The 17,141-nt window shown below is 38.9% G+C and overlaps 1 protein-coding gene across 5 annotated transcripts in view; it reads right to left on the reverse strand.

Annotated features, from left to right (window-relative positions):
- phf20.L (PHD finger protein 20 L homeolog) overlaps positions 1 to 17,141 on the reverse strand; it is a 42,808-nt gene that overhangs the window by 12,611 nt on the left and 13,056 nt on the right. For 3 of the 5 annotated variants that reach the window (XM_041577350.1, XM_041577352.1, XM_041577351.1), the window contains exons 2-10: positions 14,239 to 14,358; positions 13,783 to 13,954; positions 12,772 to 12,856; positions 12,052 to 12,131; positions 11,261 to 11,645; positions 8,335 to 8,442; positions 7,913 to 8,140; positions 7,641 to 7,814; positions 4,294 to 4,350 (exon numbers count right to left, since the gene is read on the reverse strand). In XM_041577350.1, the coding sequence (XP_041433284.1) occupies positions 4,294 to 4,350; positions 7,641 to 7,814; positions 7,913 to 8,140; positions 8,335 to 8,442; positions 11,261 to 11,645; positions 12,052 to 12,131; positions 12,772 to 12,856; positions 13,783 to 13,954; positions 14,239 to 14,321 (1,372 nt within the window). In that variant the 5' untranslated portion in view covers positions 14,322 to 14,358. The remainder of the gene's footprint in view (positions 1 to 4,293; positions 4,351 to 7,640; positions 7,815 to 7,912; positions 8,141 to 8,334; positions 8,443 to 11,260; positions 11,646 to 12,051; positions 12,132 to 12,771; positions 12,857 to 13,782; positions 13,955 to 14,238; positions 14,359 to 17,141) is intronic. The other 2 variants (XM_018235232.2, XM_018235229.2) reach the window with 1 other exon arrangement.

Here is a 17,141-nt window from a genome sequence, read left to right on the forward strand (position 1 = left end):
TGCTCTGTGCTGCTGTCACTTAATGAGCTTAGGGACCGAATCACAGTATACATTACACATAGAATATAAATGTCACACTATAAGGCTGATTAGTAATTAATACAGATAATTACTACATGGCAGCAAAGAAACCTGTGCAACTAGCATCAGAATTTAATAATCAGTCCTGTAGCATCAGTTTATATTACAGACCAACTTTATTTTCTGCTTGATAATTTGTGACAACCCCTAAGCTTAGCTTATCAACAGCTGCTCAGAGCCCACTGAGCATGTGAGTGTCGCAGACACTTTGCAAGATGGAGACCCCCTGTGACAAGTTTGAAGTCCTGGATCATTGCTGCTATTGACAAGCTGAAACTTTAGACTTGTACAATAAGTTCAGTTTATAAAATATGGCATTTTTAGCCATATTAATTTTTAGGGTTTAGTTCACCTTAAAGCATATTAAATCATGTTTTCGCTTTTGCATATACCATGGTGTGCTAAATTTACTAAGGTGGACATTTGGTTACTTTAAGAAGTTGTATTTGTGTTGTTTTGGCCACAACTGACCTAAAGAAAATGGCATGTACCTTTGCACCTAAAATAATACAGGTATGGGACCTGTTATCCAAAATGCTGGGGACCTGGGGTTTTTCAGATAATGGATCTTTTTGCAATTTGGAACTTTATACTTTAAAGGGATTCTGTGATGATTTTTATGATGTATTTTTTATTTCAAAATTACACTGCAAATATTTCACTCCACATTATAAAATTTAATTCCTGAACCAGAACCAAGTGTAATATTGGTGAATAGGCAGCCATTTCAGGTCATTTTGCCTGGTCATGTGCTTTCAGAAAGAGCCAGCACTTTAGGATGAAACTGCTTTCTGGCAGGCTGTAGTTTCTCATACTCAATGTAACTGACTGTATCGCAGTGGGGCCTGGATTTTACTATTGAGTGCTGTTCTTAGATCTACCAGGCAGCTGTTATCTTGTGTTAGGGAGCCGTTATCTTGTTACCTTCCCATTGTTCTGTTGTTAGGCTGCTGGGGGGGGGGCATATCACTCCTACTTGCAGTACAGCAGTAAAGAGTGACTGAAGTTTATCAGAGCACAAGTCACATGATTGGGGGCAGCTGGGAAACTGACAATATGTCTAGCCCCATGTCAGATTTCAAAATTAAATATAAAAAAAAAAATCTATTTGCTCTTTTGAGAAACGGATTTCAGTGCAGAATTCTGCTGGAGCAGCTCTATTAACGTATGCGGTTTAAAAAAAAAAAAAAAAAAAGCTCCCATGACAGTATCTAGAAAATCATATAACCATTAAATAAACCAAATAAGCTGGGGTTGCTTCCTATAAGGATTAATTATATCTTAGTTTGGATCGTATACAAGGTACCGTTTTATTATTAGAGAAAAATAAACAAATTTTTACATTTTTAAAAATTGGGATTCTTTAGATAAAATGCGTAGGCTGTGGGAGACGGCCTTTCCATAGCTTGGAGCTTTCTGGACAACGGATCCCATACCTGTATATGTGTTTAATATAGAATAAAAAAGTAATTTTACCCTCCTTTCTTTACATTGTCAACCAATATTTTCAGACCTGTCCAGTTGACATATCAACCAATATCCACAGTACAAAGATATTGGTTGGAATTGTCTGTACCAAGAATCATGCGAGAAATTCTTTTGTACCATTTTACTGGTATGGCCATCTTAAGCCAAAACACAGCAATGGGGAGTTGTATATACAGAGCTCATTATCACTTGTTAAACTGTGTCCGTGAAATACAGGGCAGTTAATACGTGTGAAAAAACCTGATATTTGTGAAAGCACAGTAATCATCAAATCCATCGTTCAATTTAAAAATAAATCCCTAATGAAAATCTCTAATGACATAGGAAAGCGGTTTCTACAGATTTTGTCAGGAACAGATTAAAATGACAACTAATTTACTTAAAATGTATGAAATGAGACAAATGAAAAGATACAACATCCAAGGCCAAAATGGAAAATGGCAGCATTTCGTTTATTTGAAACTATTTGCGCCCCCCCCCTTTTTTTTTTTTTTTACATTCTACTGCAATGTGTCCATTTAAAACGATACTGACATGTACCTATAAAAATCATAGGAATGTGTCAGTATCAAGTAGTTGCGGCACCCGCAATAGTTTCAGGGCTGGATTTACATAGTGGGCACCCCTAGCCCCACTGCCGTTCATCACCCCTGTCCCCTCCCCTTTATTCGTGCAAATTTTCATTATCTAGACTGGAGCAATGGGGATTGGCGCACGGGAAATTTAAAAAATGATTTTATCTCCAGCGCATCCCCAGTGTTTTTGAACCAATGTGGGTGTGGTTGGGCAGCATGGCGCCTCCTAAAATCCTGCCGCCATAGGACCGGGCTTAGGTGGCCTTTCCACAAATCCGGGCCTGAATAGTTCCCCTAAAAGAACCCCTCAAAGCCGCCCCCAGACCCGCAAATCTTTGCGAAGCCGACCCGCTGACACAGCTAACGGATCTTCTGCCTTGCTTCTGTTACTCTGGGCTGGGGGCGGAGCGATCCTTCCATAGGCTGAAGTCCTGTTTTCATTTGCAATCAGCCTATGGAAAGATCACTCCGCCCACAGCCAAGCGTCAATGAAACAGCACATATGATCTTTTAGCAGTGTCGGGACAGCGCAGGTTCGGGGGGGGGGGCTTTCAGCAACTACTTGGTACTGACACGTTCCTATGATTTGTATAGGAACGTGTCAATGTCGCTTTAAGTGGCATTCACTGTTCTTATGCAATGCTCCTTTTGAGTGGGGCTTCAAAAGAGGAAAACTAAAGCTCATCAAAGTAGGGTAGAAATGTTGTACATTATGTTTTGGGTTTCTGTACCAGCCCAAGGCAACCACTGCCCTTTTGCATTAAAGATCTGTGTCTCTGAAGATGCCCCAGTAGCTCCCCATCTTCTTTTCTGCTGATTCACTGCACACGCTCTGTGCTGCTGTCACTTACTGAGCTTAGGGCCTCACTTATAATATTCTTTATATACAGAAAAGAAGTCACAACACAATGCCGGTACCTGCCTGCCCTTATCCCTACAGTTTTTAATGGTGAGCAACATTTATGATGAATTCATCTGCCCTTTCACCAGTGTACTTTTTTCGGCAAACCTTACTTGGAGTGTGAAAACGACATGTAACATCTATGGCGTTGGAAAAACAGTAAGCAGAGGGCTTGTCAAAAACAGAGAAGCACAAAGCTTTCCCACGGACACACATACAGAAGAGAAAACACACACAGGACAGCAAAGCAGTGCACGGTTAGTCCTCAACTCTTTATCCAGGTTAAAGAACTTCTAATGGAGTATCTCTGCCTACAATAACCACTTTAAAAAACAATCCCAACGTTACAGTCCCATCAGGACTTGTGTTGTGTGTGTATTCATATATTAATAATAAATAATGCTATATAAATGGGCATAGGTTTTAATCATTATGCTAAAATAGCTATCCATAATGTGTAGCGGCAGGCGTGCAGCAAACAATCAGATGGATCATATCACAACACTATATGAATGATGATAAATGGTGATGAATTGCTATGGACAGTTGACTATTTATTATTGGTCTTCACAGCAAGCCTCAAAACTTCAGAATACCAATACATACTGAAATTGACCCTTTACAACTTCTGGTTATTAGACAAGCTCCTTTTGTTTTGACTTACTAAGGGCATACTATCACTCTTAGTTTAATATCCTGTGTGCAGCACACCTATAGAAAAACATGGTCTGGCCTCTCTATCCTGTCTCATCTCAGGTGACCGTTACACAGAGAACTGCATTTTTTGGGGCTGCGGAATTGTTATGTTAGACCAGGGATCCCCAACCTTTAGAACCCGAGAGCAACATTCAGAAGTAAAAGGAGTTGAGGAGCAACACCAGCATGAAAAAAGTTCCTGGGGTGCCAAATAAGCACTGTGATTGGCCATTTAGTAGCCCCTATGTAGATTGTCAACCTACATTGAGGTTCTGTTTGGCAGTGAACCTGGTTTTTATGCAGCCAAAACTTGCCTCCATGACAGAAATTCAAAAATAAGCTCCTGCTTTGAGGACACTGAGAGCAACATCCAGGGGGTTGGAGAGCAACATGTTGCTCAGGAGCTACTGGTTGGGGATCACTGTGTTAGACAAAAGGATAGTATTGCACAGCGAGAGCCAAGTGCAGCTTTTGCGGGCTGTGAGAGACAGACATTTCTTGCATAGCACTGTAATGCAGCTGCCCAGCACATAATGGAACAAGATCTCTTACAAGGTTCTCTGCTGTACTTAGCAGAACTGTCAGAGCGAGGAATCCGCCTCATCGGAGCTAGGGGGAAAAACCCAGATAAAAATATTAGCACGCTTGTTTGAAGCCAAAGCTACTTTGAGAAGTGCAATACGCAATAATGGGCTTTGTGAATGGCATCTGCTGATCTGAATCCTGGGAAGCAACAAGTTGACAAAAAAATAAATAAAAATTAAAAAAAAAGAACACAACTAATAATAATCCAAACACCCCTCACAGCATACACAGAAACAGGGCAGTCGTCATTTATATACAAAGATGCAAAAACAGAGTGAAACGGTGAAGGTAATTAACTGTATAATGCAAGGGAAGAAAAATGAATCATATCGAAGATGGTGATGTTTAAAAAATGTAAAGCAAATATAACTGGTCTCTCTTCACAGAAAGCTAGGTACCCAAATAATTATAAAATATGCACACACCAGTGTCCCATGGGCCAATAATATATTTTTTAAAAAAGCTCAGATTAAGGGGCAGGTTTATTAAGGGTTGAAGTGAAAATTCAAACTCAAATTCTCTTTTTTTTTTGGTCAAAACTCTTCGAATTGTGAATTATCCAAACTCGATTCGAGTTTCAATTCGAATTTCGAGCTTTATCATACTCTGGCTCTTTAAGAACTTGAATTCAACTATCAGCTACCTAAAACCTGAAAAATTACGTTACAAGTCAATGGGAGAGGTCCAGGGATCAATTTGGTGATGTTTGTAGCCTTCCTGACATTCAAGTTTAGATTTTTTTTTTTTAAATTCTAATCGAGTCTTTATAATTGAAATCTAATTCGATTTGAGTTTTTGGGTTGTTTAAATTAGTTGGAGTTTACCGAATTAGATTTTATTAATAAATTTAGACTAGTCAGATTTCGAATTTATGACAGTTTAAAAAAAAAAAAAAAACTAACATGAATTCTAAATTCGATCCTTGATAAATGTTACTCTATGTGTAGATACAACAGAAGAGACTTCAGTTATCAGAATGTCTTGCTTACTTTATACCTGCACTAACATGCAGCAATGACTGCAAACAAGCAGTTCTTGTATTCCAAGTACAACAGAGGTCAGGCTTTCAGCTCAATTTAGATCAACAGGACATCCGTTAAATAGACATAATTAATTCTGCCACCCTACTGTGACACAGCGCCACCATCAGCTACTTGAATCCTGTTCTTGCCTCTTTCATCCTCCTGCCAAAAAATGATGCAAGCTGGGAATACCACACTGTAGTAAATACTTGGTTCATTTTTTTTTTTTTTAAATAATTTTAGAAGCAATTTTTTCACATAATGGCTTGCTTCACATATTCATGATGCCCTAAAGTCCAGGAGCCAGAACAGTAATATACAGATGTATATTTTTAATGCAGTTCTGATGCAATATCAGCATGATTTTCTATAAAGTGGTCAGATTGTATTTAGGGATGCACCGAATCCAGGATTCGGTTCGGGATTCGGCCAGGATTCTGCCTTTTTCAGCAGGATTCGGATTCGGCCGAATCCTTCTGCCCGGCCGAACCGAATCCGAATCCTAATTTGCATATGCAAATTAGGGGCGGGGAGGGAAATTGCGTCACTTTTTGTCAGAAAACAAGGAAGTAAAAAATGTTTTCCCCTTCCAACCCCTAATTTGCATATGCAAATTAGGGTTCGGATTCGGTTCGGTATTCGGCCGAATCTTTCACAAAGGATTCGGGCGTTCGGCCGAATCCAAAAAAGTGGATTCGGTGCATCCCTAATTGTATTGGTTCCAGCAAATGCCATAAAAGGCCTACAGTAACTAAAAAGAAAATCTGTTACGGAGTCATACATTAAGAAGGGTTATGCGTTCTATAGGATACAACAAATAATTTGTGCTCCCCAAAAGACTGAAACGAGAGTGACTTTAATCTTACATGGTTAAAGGGGACCGGTCACCCTAAAAAAATATTCAAATTTCTATTTTATCACATTAGTCAAGCAAAATGAACTTTAATTACACTATATAAATTATTTGAATCTTGTTTCCTTCAGTCTGGGAATTCATAAGCAGGACACTGTTATTAAAGGAAAACTATACACCCAAAATGAATACTTAAGCAACAGATAGTTTATATCAAATTGAATGAAATATTAAAGAATCTTACCAAACTGGAATATATATTTACATAAATATTGCCCTTTTACATCTCTTGCCTTGAACCACCATTTCGTGACTATCTGTGCTGCCTCAGAGATCACCTGACCAGAAATACTACAACACTAACTGTAACAGGAAGAAGTGAGGAAGCAAAAGGCAGAACTCTGTCTGTTAATTGGCTCATGTGACCTTACATGTGGTTTGTATGTGTGCACAGTGAATCGTACGATCTCAGGGGGCGGCCCTTATTTTTTAAAATGGCAATTTTCTATTTATGATTACCCAATGGCACATACTACTAAAAAAGTATATTATTATGATAATGGTTCATTTACATGAAGCAGGGTTTTACACATGAGTTGTTTTACTCAGTATCTTTTAATAGAGGCCTACATTGTTTGGGGGGTATAGTTTTCCTTTAAGACAAGCCTTGTATCATCTCAGAATCTTGTTTGTGCACCAGAATGTGGGACCTGATGTCCATCCCCATGCCCTGGTTACACAATTAAACGATGAAGAGAACGGGAAATTGTGGGGAGAACAGTTACATCTAGAAGTGCTGAATGGAAAGTGATTGTCTGCCCGTCTCTATGCCTAAGGCATAGAGGAGGGGCAGACAATATTTAATTGACAATTAAGAGTTTTAAATTTTATGAAAGCTTTAATAAACAGTAGTAATTGGATTTCATGTTTAATTTGAAAAGGACTTATATTATACAGATGTGTGTCTGGGTGACAGGTTCACTTTAAATGAATGCCTTAAGCCCCCCATTAATTAGCAGAGTGGAATACCTTTACATTTTAAACACCGGAAAAAAAAAAAAAAACAGTGACTGAAGCCTATAAGGTATTTGTCTTGCATCAAAGCCTAATACCACTGCTGCAGCAGCCATGAAAAGAGAAATGAGAAACTAGTAGGCTTGGGGTCGATGGTCACAAGGTTTTAGCTTTAATACCTTAGTTCAGAGTCAGAAAGCTTTTAAACGTATGTCTGCTATCGATATAAAATGTGTCACTATCACAAATGATAGAGCGCAAGACAGTATAGAATCTACATTTCAGGGTTCAGCGTTATGCTACAGAGATCATGCTTTGGCCATTTGCGGACTTGCAAGACAGCGGCGAAGGGGTTAACGGTCATATGGAAGTATTCCTGTAAAGTATCACTTTAATAGCTTATGAAGTATTTGGAAAGAATTTACCTTGTACAGATGGCACTTCTAGAATCTGCTTTTTCTCTGTGCTATGGTTTTCTTCTGCTTTCCTATCCGGTGTAGAGGAAGGGACATCGGTAATAATGGGCTCCACAATGTCATCCGTCTCCGTCTTTAGTTCAATATGTTCTGGGTTAGATGATGTAAAGCTCTCTGTACAGACTTTAGAATGAAAGGAGAACATGTTTTAATATATCCACCTCAGTTTTCTTAGATTTGTAAAATAAAATGTTAGACCAAGACAACGAAGCACAGTATACCTTCCTGTGTTTCCATGGAAGTTTCTTTGGGTTCTTGTGAGGTGCCCTCTTCTACAATTAGTGGTGCCGTTTCCTTGTTTCCCATTGGTTTCTCCTGACTGTCACATGATGACAAACTTAGGGGTGATAAAGTATCCTCGGACACGCAGATCTCCTTAGTCTCAGGGTGCTGTTCTTCTGGCAAACCATTCTCAACTTTCACAGTTTCACTTACAGGAACACTCTTTTCTGGGAACAATACAGATGGAACTTGACATATATACATATTCAGGCTGAATATCGAACACTCTGTTCCTTACAGATGTTTGTTTCTCTATCGATTGCTCATAGTTAATCACTAATATATGCTGATGCTGTTGCATTAAAGAACCTCTTGTCCCAAAATCTTGCTTAATCTCAAAATAATTCACTGGCCCACTTACTTGTGCTTTTATCTAGTCGGGATCTCTTTGTGGGTATTTCCGATCCGATTGATATTTTACGACGCCTTAGTTCCAGCGTTACCGATTGCAATGTTTGTGAAACAGAATCTGCAAAAGAAAAATAAATAAATAAATTAGAATGGTGGATACATTTTTTTTTTTTAATCACAAAAGTGCTTTAACCAGGCCAATGATTTCTGATTAACAAAAGCAGCATAATACTTGAATAGATGCTTTGCCTCTGTACTGAGGCAAACAAAACAAAAATAATAATCATGACCCCCTTCATAATGAGGTTTTTTTTCTCCCAAGCAATGGAAGGTTTTACAATTAAATGTATAAAGGAGTAAACAATTTACTTAAATAGATACTGTCATGGGAAAAAATTATTTTTTCAAATTCATCAGTTAAAGGAAAACTTTACCCACAAAATTAATACTTAAGCAACAGATAGTTTATATCATATTAAGTGACATATTAAAGAATCTTATAAAACTGGTATCTATATTTGAGTAAATATTGCCCTTTTACATCTTTTGCCTTGAACCACCATTTTGTGATGGTCTGTGTTCTGCTTCAGAGATCACCTGACCAGAAATACTACAACGTTGAAGCAAGAGACAGAACTCTGTCTTTTAATTGGCTCATATGTCCCAACATGTATATTTGTTTGTGTGCACCGTGAATCCCAGGGGGCGGCCCTTATTTTTTAAATGGCAATTTTCTATTTAGGATTACCCAATGGCACACACTACTAAAAAAGTATTTTATTATGAAAATGGTTTATTTACATGAAGCAGGGTTCTGCACCTGACAAAAGATAAACATAGGGACTGCACACTCAAAATTTAAAAGGCAAAAGTTTATTACATTTACAAAAAATACACTCACGTGTTCAGCTATGGCCCAGTATTGGCCCTATAATAAACTTTTGCCTTTTAAATTTTGAGTGTGCAGTCCCTATATTTATCTTTTGTTTGATTATTTTTTGGAGACTTTATATGGGCGGTTTTCATGGGACAAGCACCTCACTATCAAATTGTAATTGGGTGTGCGCCTTCTAAAAAATCTAATGGGTTCTACACCTGAGCTGTTTTATGCAATATATTTTTAGAGACCTACATTGTTCAGAGGATATAGTTTTCCTTTAATAGTGCTGCTCCAGCAGAATTCTGCACTGAAATCAGTTTCTCAAAAGAGCAAACAGATTTTTTTATATTTAATTTTCAAACCAGATATGGGGCTAGACATATTGGTAGTTTCCCAGCTGCCCCCAGTCACGTGATTTGTCACTCTTTACTGCAAGCTGGAGTGATATCATTACCCCCAGCAGCCCAACAACAGAACATTGGGAAGGTAACCAGATAGCAGCTCCCTAACACAATATAACAGCTGCCTGGTAGATCTAAGAACAACACTCAATAGTAAAATCCAGGTCCCACTGCGACACCTTCAGTTATATTGAGAAGAAGAAACAACAGCCTGTCAGAAAGCAGTTCCATCCTAAAGTGCGGGTTTTTTCTGAAAGCACATGACCACACAAAATGACCTGAGATGGCTGCCTACACACCAATACCAGAAGAAATACATTTGCCTGTACAACTCATACGAAACAACCCTAGAAAAATACCTTCTTCAGGCAGGTTTGTGCAAACCACTATCAATGTGTTATACAATTTTACTTAAGACAAGGCCCCGACCGTTGAGTACCATTAAACAAAATGGATTAAGGACATCCCCGAGCTGGAGGATTACATGTGGGAAGACACTCTTAAAAGACCAGTAATATAAAAAAAAATTTAAAAAAAAAAAATGTAAAAAAATTTGTTTCTACCCAACGAAAAAAAAAACACCAAGATACTTAACTTTAAATTCGCAAAGTCTTTATTAAGAAATAACTAACCGATTTTCCGCTTGCGCTCCTCTTCAGAAACGGCGACAGGGTGACGATCCATCGTGCAGCGTTTGTTTTCTCCTCCCTGGCTATCTCCTATAGAAGGCAGGGAGGAGAAATGGAGCACCGCTCGATGGAGTCACCCTGTCGCCATTTCTGAAGAGCAGCGCAAGCGGAGAATCAGTACGGTAAGTTATTTCTTAATAAAGACTTTGCAAATTTAAAGTTAAGTGTCTTGGTGTTTTTTTTTCGTTGGGTAGAAACAAATTTTTTTACATTTTTTATTTTATGTTACTGGTGCTATAACAGGTACCTGGGCTGACTATATCTATGAGGGACAGATTTATACAGCTTAAGTTCCTCAATAGAGTGTATTTTACTCCCTACCAACTGGCCAAATTATATATCTATATCTACCTCTCTCTCTCTACCTCCCTCTCTCTACCTCCCTCTCCCCCTCTCCCTTTTAGTGTGACATAAATATTGATATTTGAGACAATTTGTAATTGGTTTTCATTTTTTTCCCCCCAGTTATTTAGCTTTGTTTTCAGCAGTTATCCATGTTGGAATTTTAGCAGCTACCTGGTTGTTAGGGTCATGTTTACCCTAGCAACCAAGCAGGGGTTTAAATGAGAGACTGGAATATCAAGAGTAGAGAGACAGAATTGAAAGATAAGGAATATAAACCAACAATAAGAATAACATTTTAAGTTTACAGAGCAACCGTCTTTTGGCTGCTGGCGTCAGCGACCCCCAATTGAAAGCTCAAAAAATGTAACAGAAGAAAGCAACTCATTCAAAATCTATAATATATATATATATAATCATTATTTATATAATTTATAAATAATGAAGACCGATTGCTAATTTGCTAGGAATAGGGAAGTTGTTAACATATTAACTAAAAAGGTGAAACCCCCTTTAACTAAAATGTTTTTTTTTATTCAAACAATAATTAAATGCATAGGGAAACATTAGCATGAAAGTGTTATCCCTACAATATGCTTTTTTTAAAATGATCCTTCCCCTCACCAGAAGGTGGTGCTGTGGTTGCCCTATCACGTCTTTTTCTTCTTTCCCCATTTTCAAGTGGCGTTCTCAAGGTTTCACTTGAGGTGCTCCTTTCTTCCTGGCGACAATCCACAGAAGACTCCCTCTCATTCTCCGATATGTTTTCTTTGTCTTCCTTCTCGTTCTTTACTGCATTTTTTTCTGGGATCTTTATTTTCTCACTGACTATAGGATTCTTTTCTTTTTCTAGCTGGGATGACTTCTTTTCGGGGGCTACAGATTTCTCTTTGTCTGGGTTAGTGTTCTCTGATGATTTTCTCTGTTCCTTAAACTTCGCCCTATATCTGTCAGATGGGGAAGTGCCTTCCCTGCACTTTTCCTTTGTCTTTGGACGGGGACCATTTTCCTAGAACAATCAATAAAACAAGAAAATACTTACCAGAGAAATCGGTTATTTGGTACATATATATCTGAAAGGGATATCTAAAGCAGAGATTTCAAGTCGTCATGTGGCTCAATAATTCACGAATTACAGCAGCAACAACAATCCTAAGAAAAAGCTTCTCTGCCAGTTCAGTCAATGTAGAAACCCAGAACATGCTTCTATCAATCTAAATACATTTGGGTGTTGAAAATAAACAGTCTTTATTATTGCATTATTATGCCAGCAATATCAAAATTTTAATCGAGAAGGTAAAAAAAAAAAAAAAAAATTAATTTTCAATTTTCAACGTTTCATCTTTTCCTGCCTCCTCGATAGGGATCATGTTTTACCTGGGCTGCAACGCCATTCTTTAAACAGAGTTCCTTACCTGGTCTTTGGAAAAGGCTTTGACATGAATATTTTTGACAGTCTGCACAACACCATCAAAGAATTTCACAGTGTATGTACCTACGGAGGAAAATGAAAAAAAGAAAAGCAATTCAGCGAGTTCTTCGGAATGCAAATACAAGTAAAACTAACAAAACAAACAAGCCATAAGGTGACGGCCTGCAGGAACATTGTAAGGTTGGACATGATGTGTAGTTGGTAAGAACCACACTGACCTACAATGCAGTGAGTTAATCCTTGGCTACTCAAAAAAATATTAAACTCCTGGTTAATCACTTGGTTAATTCCCAAAGTGAAATCTTTCAAATCAAGACACCTAGCAATTTAGCCAAACTAACTGAATTGGAACTCTAATTTGCCTATTTAGGTTTCAGAAAAATCCCAAAACAGTTGATAATCTTGAAACAATTTGTCGCTTCCTTTTATCCAGTCAAGTGACTAAGAGCAGGTTGAATCCAAAATCTGAAATACGTACAGGAGCTCGGCAATGCCAAGATTCAATGGAGGCCTTATCAATGCTTTTTGACAGAAGCCATAAAGCCAAAATCCACACCTTTACCTGTCCATTTCAACTGTTTTGGCAGTTTGCCACCCCACCACCAAAATGTAATTTGCCTTTTCTTTGCTAAATTCAATAAAAAAAGGACAACTAGAATACAAGAAAGACAGGGGAGAAAATTGCCACTGTATGACAACTTACCATCCTTGTTAGCAGATATTATTTTCGCTGGATAAAACCTGCAGTCAGACCAGCAAGCCAACACTTGTTCATTAACACGAAACGCCTTTGAGTGAAGAGAAAAAGATTACATTAAAAGTGGCCATACACTTAGATCCGCTCGTTTGGTGAGGTCACCAAATGAGCAGATCTTAACCCGATATGCCCACTAACGGCAGTGGCGATATCAGGTTAATCCGAATGTTCGGCCCTGGGGCCTAACGATTGGATTACAATGATGCAAATGTGTGCAGACGGGTAGCAGGACCACATCAACTAGCGATGAGGTCCTGGATCAAAGAGAAAATAAAACCTGCCCGATCGAGATCAGGCCAAAAATCATACAGATATCAATTGGGCAGGTTTGATTTTTCTCTTCGATCGAGGACCGCATCACTAGTTGATGTGGCCCTGCTACCAGTCGGCGCACATTTGTATCATTGTAATCCAATCGTTTGGCCCCAGGGCCGAACATTGGGATTATTCAGATATCGCCCTGCCGTTAGTGGGCGTATCGGGTTAAGATGCGCTCATTTGGTGACCTCGTTGGAAGCCCCCACATGTGCAGATAAACTGCCGAATTGGTCAACTTTAAATCGCCAAACGAGCCGTTCTTTCCCAGATATGCCACTAACAGGCATAGCTATAGCGGGGGTAATCTGAACATTCAGCCTTATGGCCAAATGATCAGATTTCGATGAGAGCGCAATGCGCTCCGGCAGGATCAGTCGGGACAAAATCAAACCTGTCCGATCGACCAAACGACCGATCTCTGCCGGACGAAAAATGTTGGGACTCTCCACACAAGGTACGAAAATCGTACGAATCCTTGATTCGTACAATAGGATCTTTGTGTCTATGGCCACCTTAAAGCACCAACAGGCTTTTGGGGGGGGAGATATGATAACTTGTCCTCATCACTTCTTTCATGCCTTGCAAATGCCCATCCCATTCATCGGCAGAGTGCTAGTGACAAAGACAGTCTCATATTACCGCGTGTGGCTCCTCTTCGACCAAGCCTTCTCGTCTTAACTGGATCTTCTCTAAAGGACGCAGATAAGGACTATCCCAGCAAAACCATTCATCGTAGCGGTGATTCCAGCGCTTAAAATGAATCAGCACTTTTCCTTCTTCATAGTCTATTTCCTCAATGTGAGCAGCATACCTACCCCGCAAAGAGAGATATCAGATTACTATCCTATTGGGACTAAGTGCTGTTTGCATAAAGCATTGAGAGCGAATTGTTGGACTTATTATTGACATGCGTTTAATGGACCAAAAATCAGTGTAAGAGGTAAAGCACTACACTATTTGTAATAATAATCCCCTCCTTATATGTCAAAGCAATATATGTTTAATATATTTCTGCTCATCTTCCACCAGGCACAGTGTAGGCACATTTAATCATTCTGTAGCAAGCTCCCCTCAAAGCATCACTGTGAAACATACCATTTTTTCAGCCTGTCGCGTGCTTCCAACTGGGCCCCGATTTCAAAGCTAATACCTCTTCGGTTTGGTGGATTCTTCTTCATTTTATAATTACTGATGTTCCACAATGCATCCAAAAAGCTGGAAAACAAAAATATATTACTACTAATAACCAAAATAATTGTTTATTTTCTATAAAGTCATCAAGCCGCACCTGGAAAGAACATAAGAATAACTAGACATCAAAGGGAAGTGTTGCCTAACAGAAACGTAAAATTCCACTTTCTATAGGAGGAAAAGTCCCTAGGTTCTGCCATATTATAAGTAACTTCCCTGTACTAAGCATGTTTGATGCTAAATGTCTCTTTTAGCAATGGCCACCCACTAAAGCACAGTGAAATCCCTTTTCTCCCGAAGCAGTAATCAGTGACTCACACTAAACAAATTAACAAGCTATATTATAAAACACATATTAAATAGAGTTCTGTGTAATTAAATTTTTATTGTTATGTTTAATTAACTCAACCCAAAGGTTAGGCAGGAAACCTTATTGATACAATGCCTTTGTGTAAATATCCCAGTGGAAGAGGCCGTGGCAGCACTATTTTAACAGGGTTTACATGTCCTTTAATTGTTCATTGCATCAGCCTAAAAAGACAGACACCCCTATGATGACGTGAATCCAATTTATTTTGGATATGGAATCATAACCCTTCCCTACTCATTCCGACCTCATCTCCTCTACAGCTAGGGTTGCCACCTTTGTAAAAAAAAAATGTTACCGGCCAGTGGGGGGTGGGCCGCAACGCAAAAAGGGGCGGAGCCACATCACACAAGGGCAAGATGAGGAAGGAAAGGTAAGTTTCCACCCGAGGGCAAGGCCTTTTCTTAATGGTATTACAAATTACCGGCAGCTACAGCTGCTGGTAAATTTGTAATACTGGCCCTGGCCCAGGCAGGTGTTTTACCGGCTAGGCCGGTAAAATACCGGCAGGGTGGCAACCCTATCTACAGCTGGGGGTGGTGGGTCTTAAGTAGGCTGTAGACAGAAAGGTCTTGCTCAGGTCACCAAACAAACCAATATTGAAGGGGAACAAATGTGTTAATACATTGTGAATAAAGTACCCCGTTTTGTAAAATATAAGAATATTATAAGTTACCAAGGAGTTCAATGACCACATAAAAGAATGAAGCTGAAAGTAGAGTGTTTTTATACAGGTCATGGAACTCCGAGGTGACTTCTAATATCCTCATATTTTGCAACACGGGGTACTTCATTTATTATAATACACAAGTGTCAGTGAGTCATGTGACAGAAATGACATCACTTAAGTCCTATTATAACCAATGGCATCATTAAGAACCGTTTATAAGGCTATTCATGGCTCTTGTGCAATATATATATATATATCTCTGCAATTTCAGTTGAAGTTATATTAAAAACTACTCTTAAAAGATCGATCTTTCTTGGAAAACTCTTTTCCAAGAAAGATAGTAATTGTTACGTCTATCCTTTACTTTACTCCTGAAAAAATGTAGCAGAAGACAGTCAAAACCAACAGTGCACAGAATATAAACATTTCCTTTCATTTCAACTTCTGCTGAAATTGCAATTTTTTTTTTATCCCTTTACTCCTGAAACAATGTAGCAGAAGACAGGCAGAATCAGCAGAATACCTTTCCCTTTTATTACACGAAAAAAAATGGGAGGAGAGAACCCAAAGAGAGGTGCAAGATGCATAAAGTTATCAACGATCAATGGTCATACCTGGCTTTTCTATCTAGAAGGCTGTAATAAAGACTGGAAACTAATTTTAAACATCCTGCTAAAGCTCTAGATTACCCCTAAAGAAACATGGCTGTGCTGCCACTGTTAAAATTCTGTTTTCTGTTTGGCCTTCAAAACATGAAAATCTTATAAGTAATTTATAATTTTTTTTATTTACCTTAGTGTACAGCTAGCCAGGCCCAATGGTGGATTAATGAGATGTGAGGTCTCAATGCTACATCCATAGGCCCACTTCTTGGTTACCGCTGGTCCGGATGCATGCAAATCCAGGCAGATGTGCGCCCACATTCACTACACCGGATCGGGTTTGGCGTGTGCCAAGGAACATCACTGGATCTGCACACATCCGGACACACGTGCCTTGCCTACCTTCTTCTCTGCCTGACCCCATAGCGCATATGAATATTAATTGGAAAAAAGCTAGTTGGGCTCCTGATTATACTGGGGCCCTAGGCTATAGCCTAGTGGGGCCCGTGCATTAATCCACCCTGGCCAGGCCACATGACAAGATCATATATATATATATATATATATATATATATATATATATATATATATATATATATATATATATATATATAGATAGATAGATAGATAGATAGATAGATAGATAGAAGGGGAGAAGGGGAATAGTAGCAGAGGATTGATTCATTGAAGGCGTCAGCGCAAAAATACATTTTAATATGAGCTCAGCTTTCAGTCTACCCTTTGTCACTGTAGACTCATTACTCAGCGCTTCCTATACCTTCCCCCAAATACTATTTCATTTTTGCAGAGTCTCGTCATCACTGCGTGATCCCGACTCACATCAGTGTCCCTGGGGGGCGCAGTCACCATCCATTCACATTTCCCAATTCCCAGTGACTCACCCAGATCAGTAAATATTCTCATTATCTTTGCTGCAGAGAATGTGCTGTTTACAGAGGAGGCAAATAAAACCTATAATGACATCTTTCTGCTTAGTAACCAGATCTTGGGGGGGTCTACAGTCAGACAACTGAGTTGTGCAGGAACACTAAAAAGGACAAATCTTGCCATTGGGAGCAGTTTTAAGGATTTGCTCGCACAATGACAGATATGTCAATGAATTTAATTGCAGGAGACAGAAGCAAAATGCAACACCGAAGACAGGAAA

This window comes from Xenopus laevis, chromosome 9_10L, assembly GCF_017654675.1.
Source record: "Xenopus laevis strain J_2021 chromosome 9_10L, Xenopus_laevis_v10.1, whole genome shotgun sequence".
Classification (NCBI taxonomy): Eukaryota; Metazoa; Chordata; class Amphibia; order Anura; family Pipidae; genus Xenopus; species Xenopus laevis.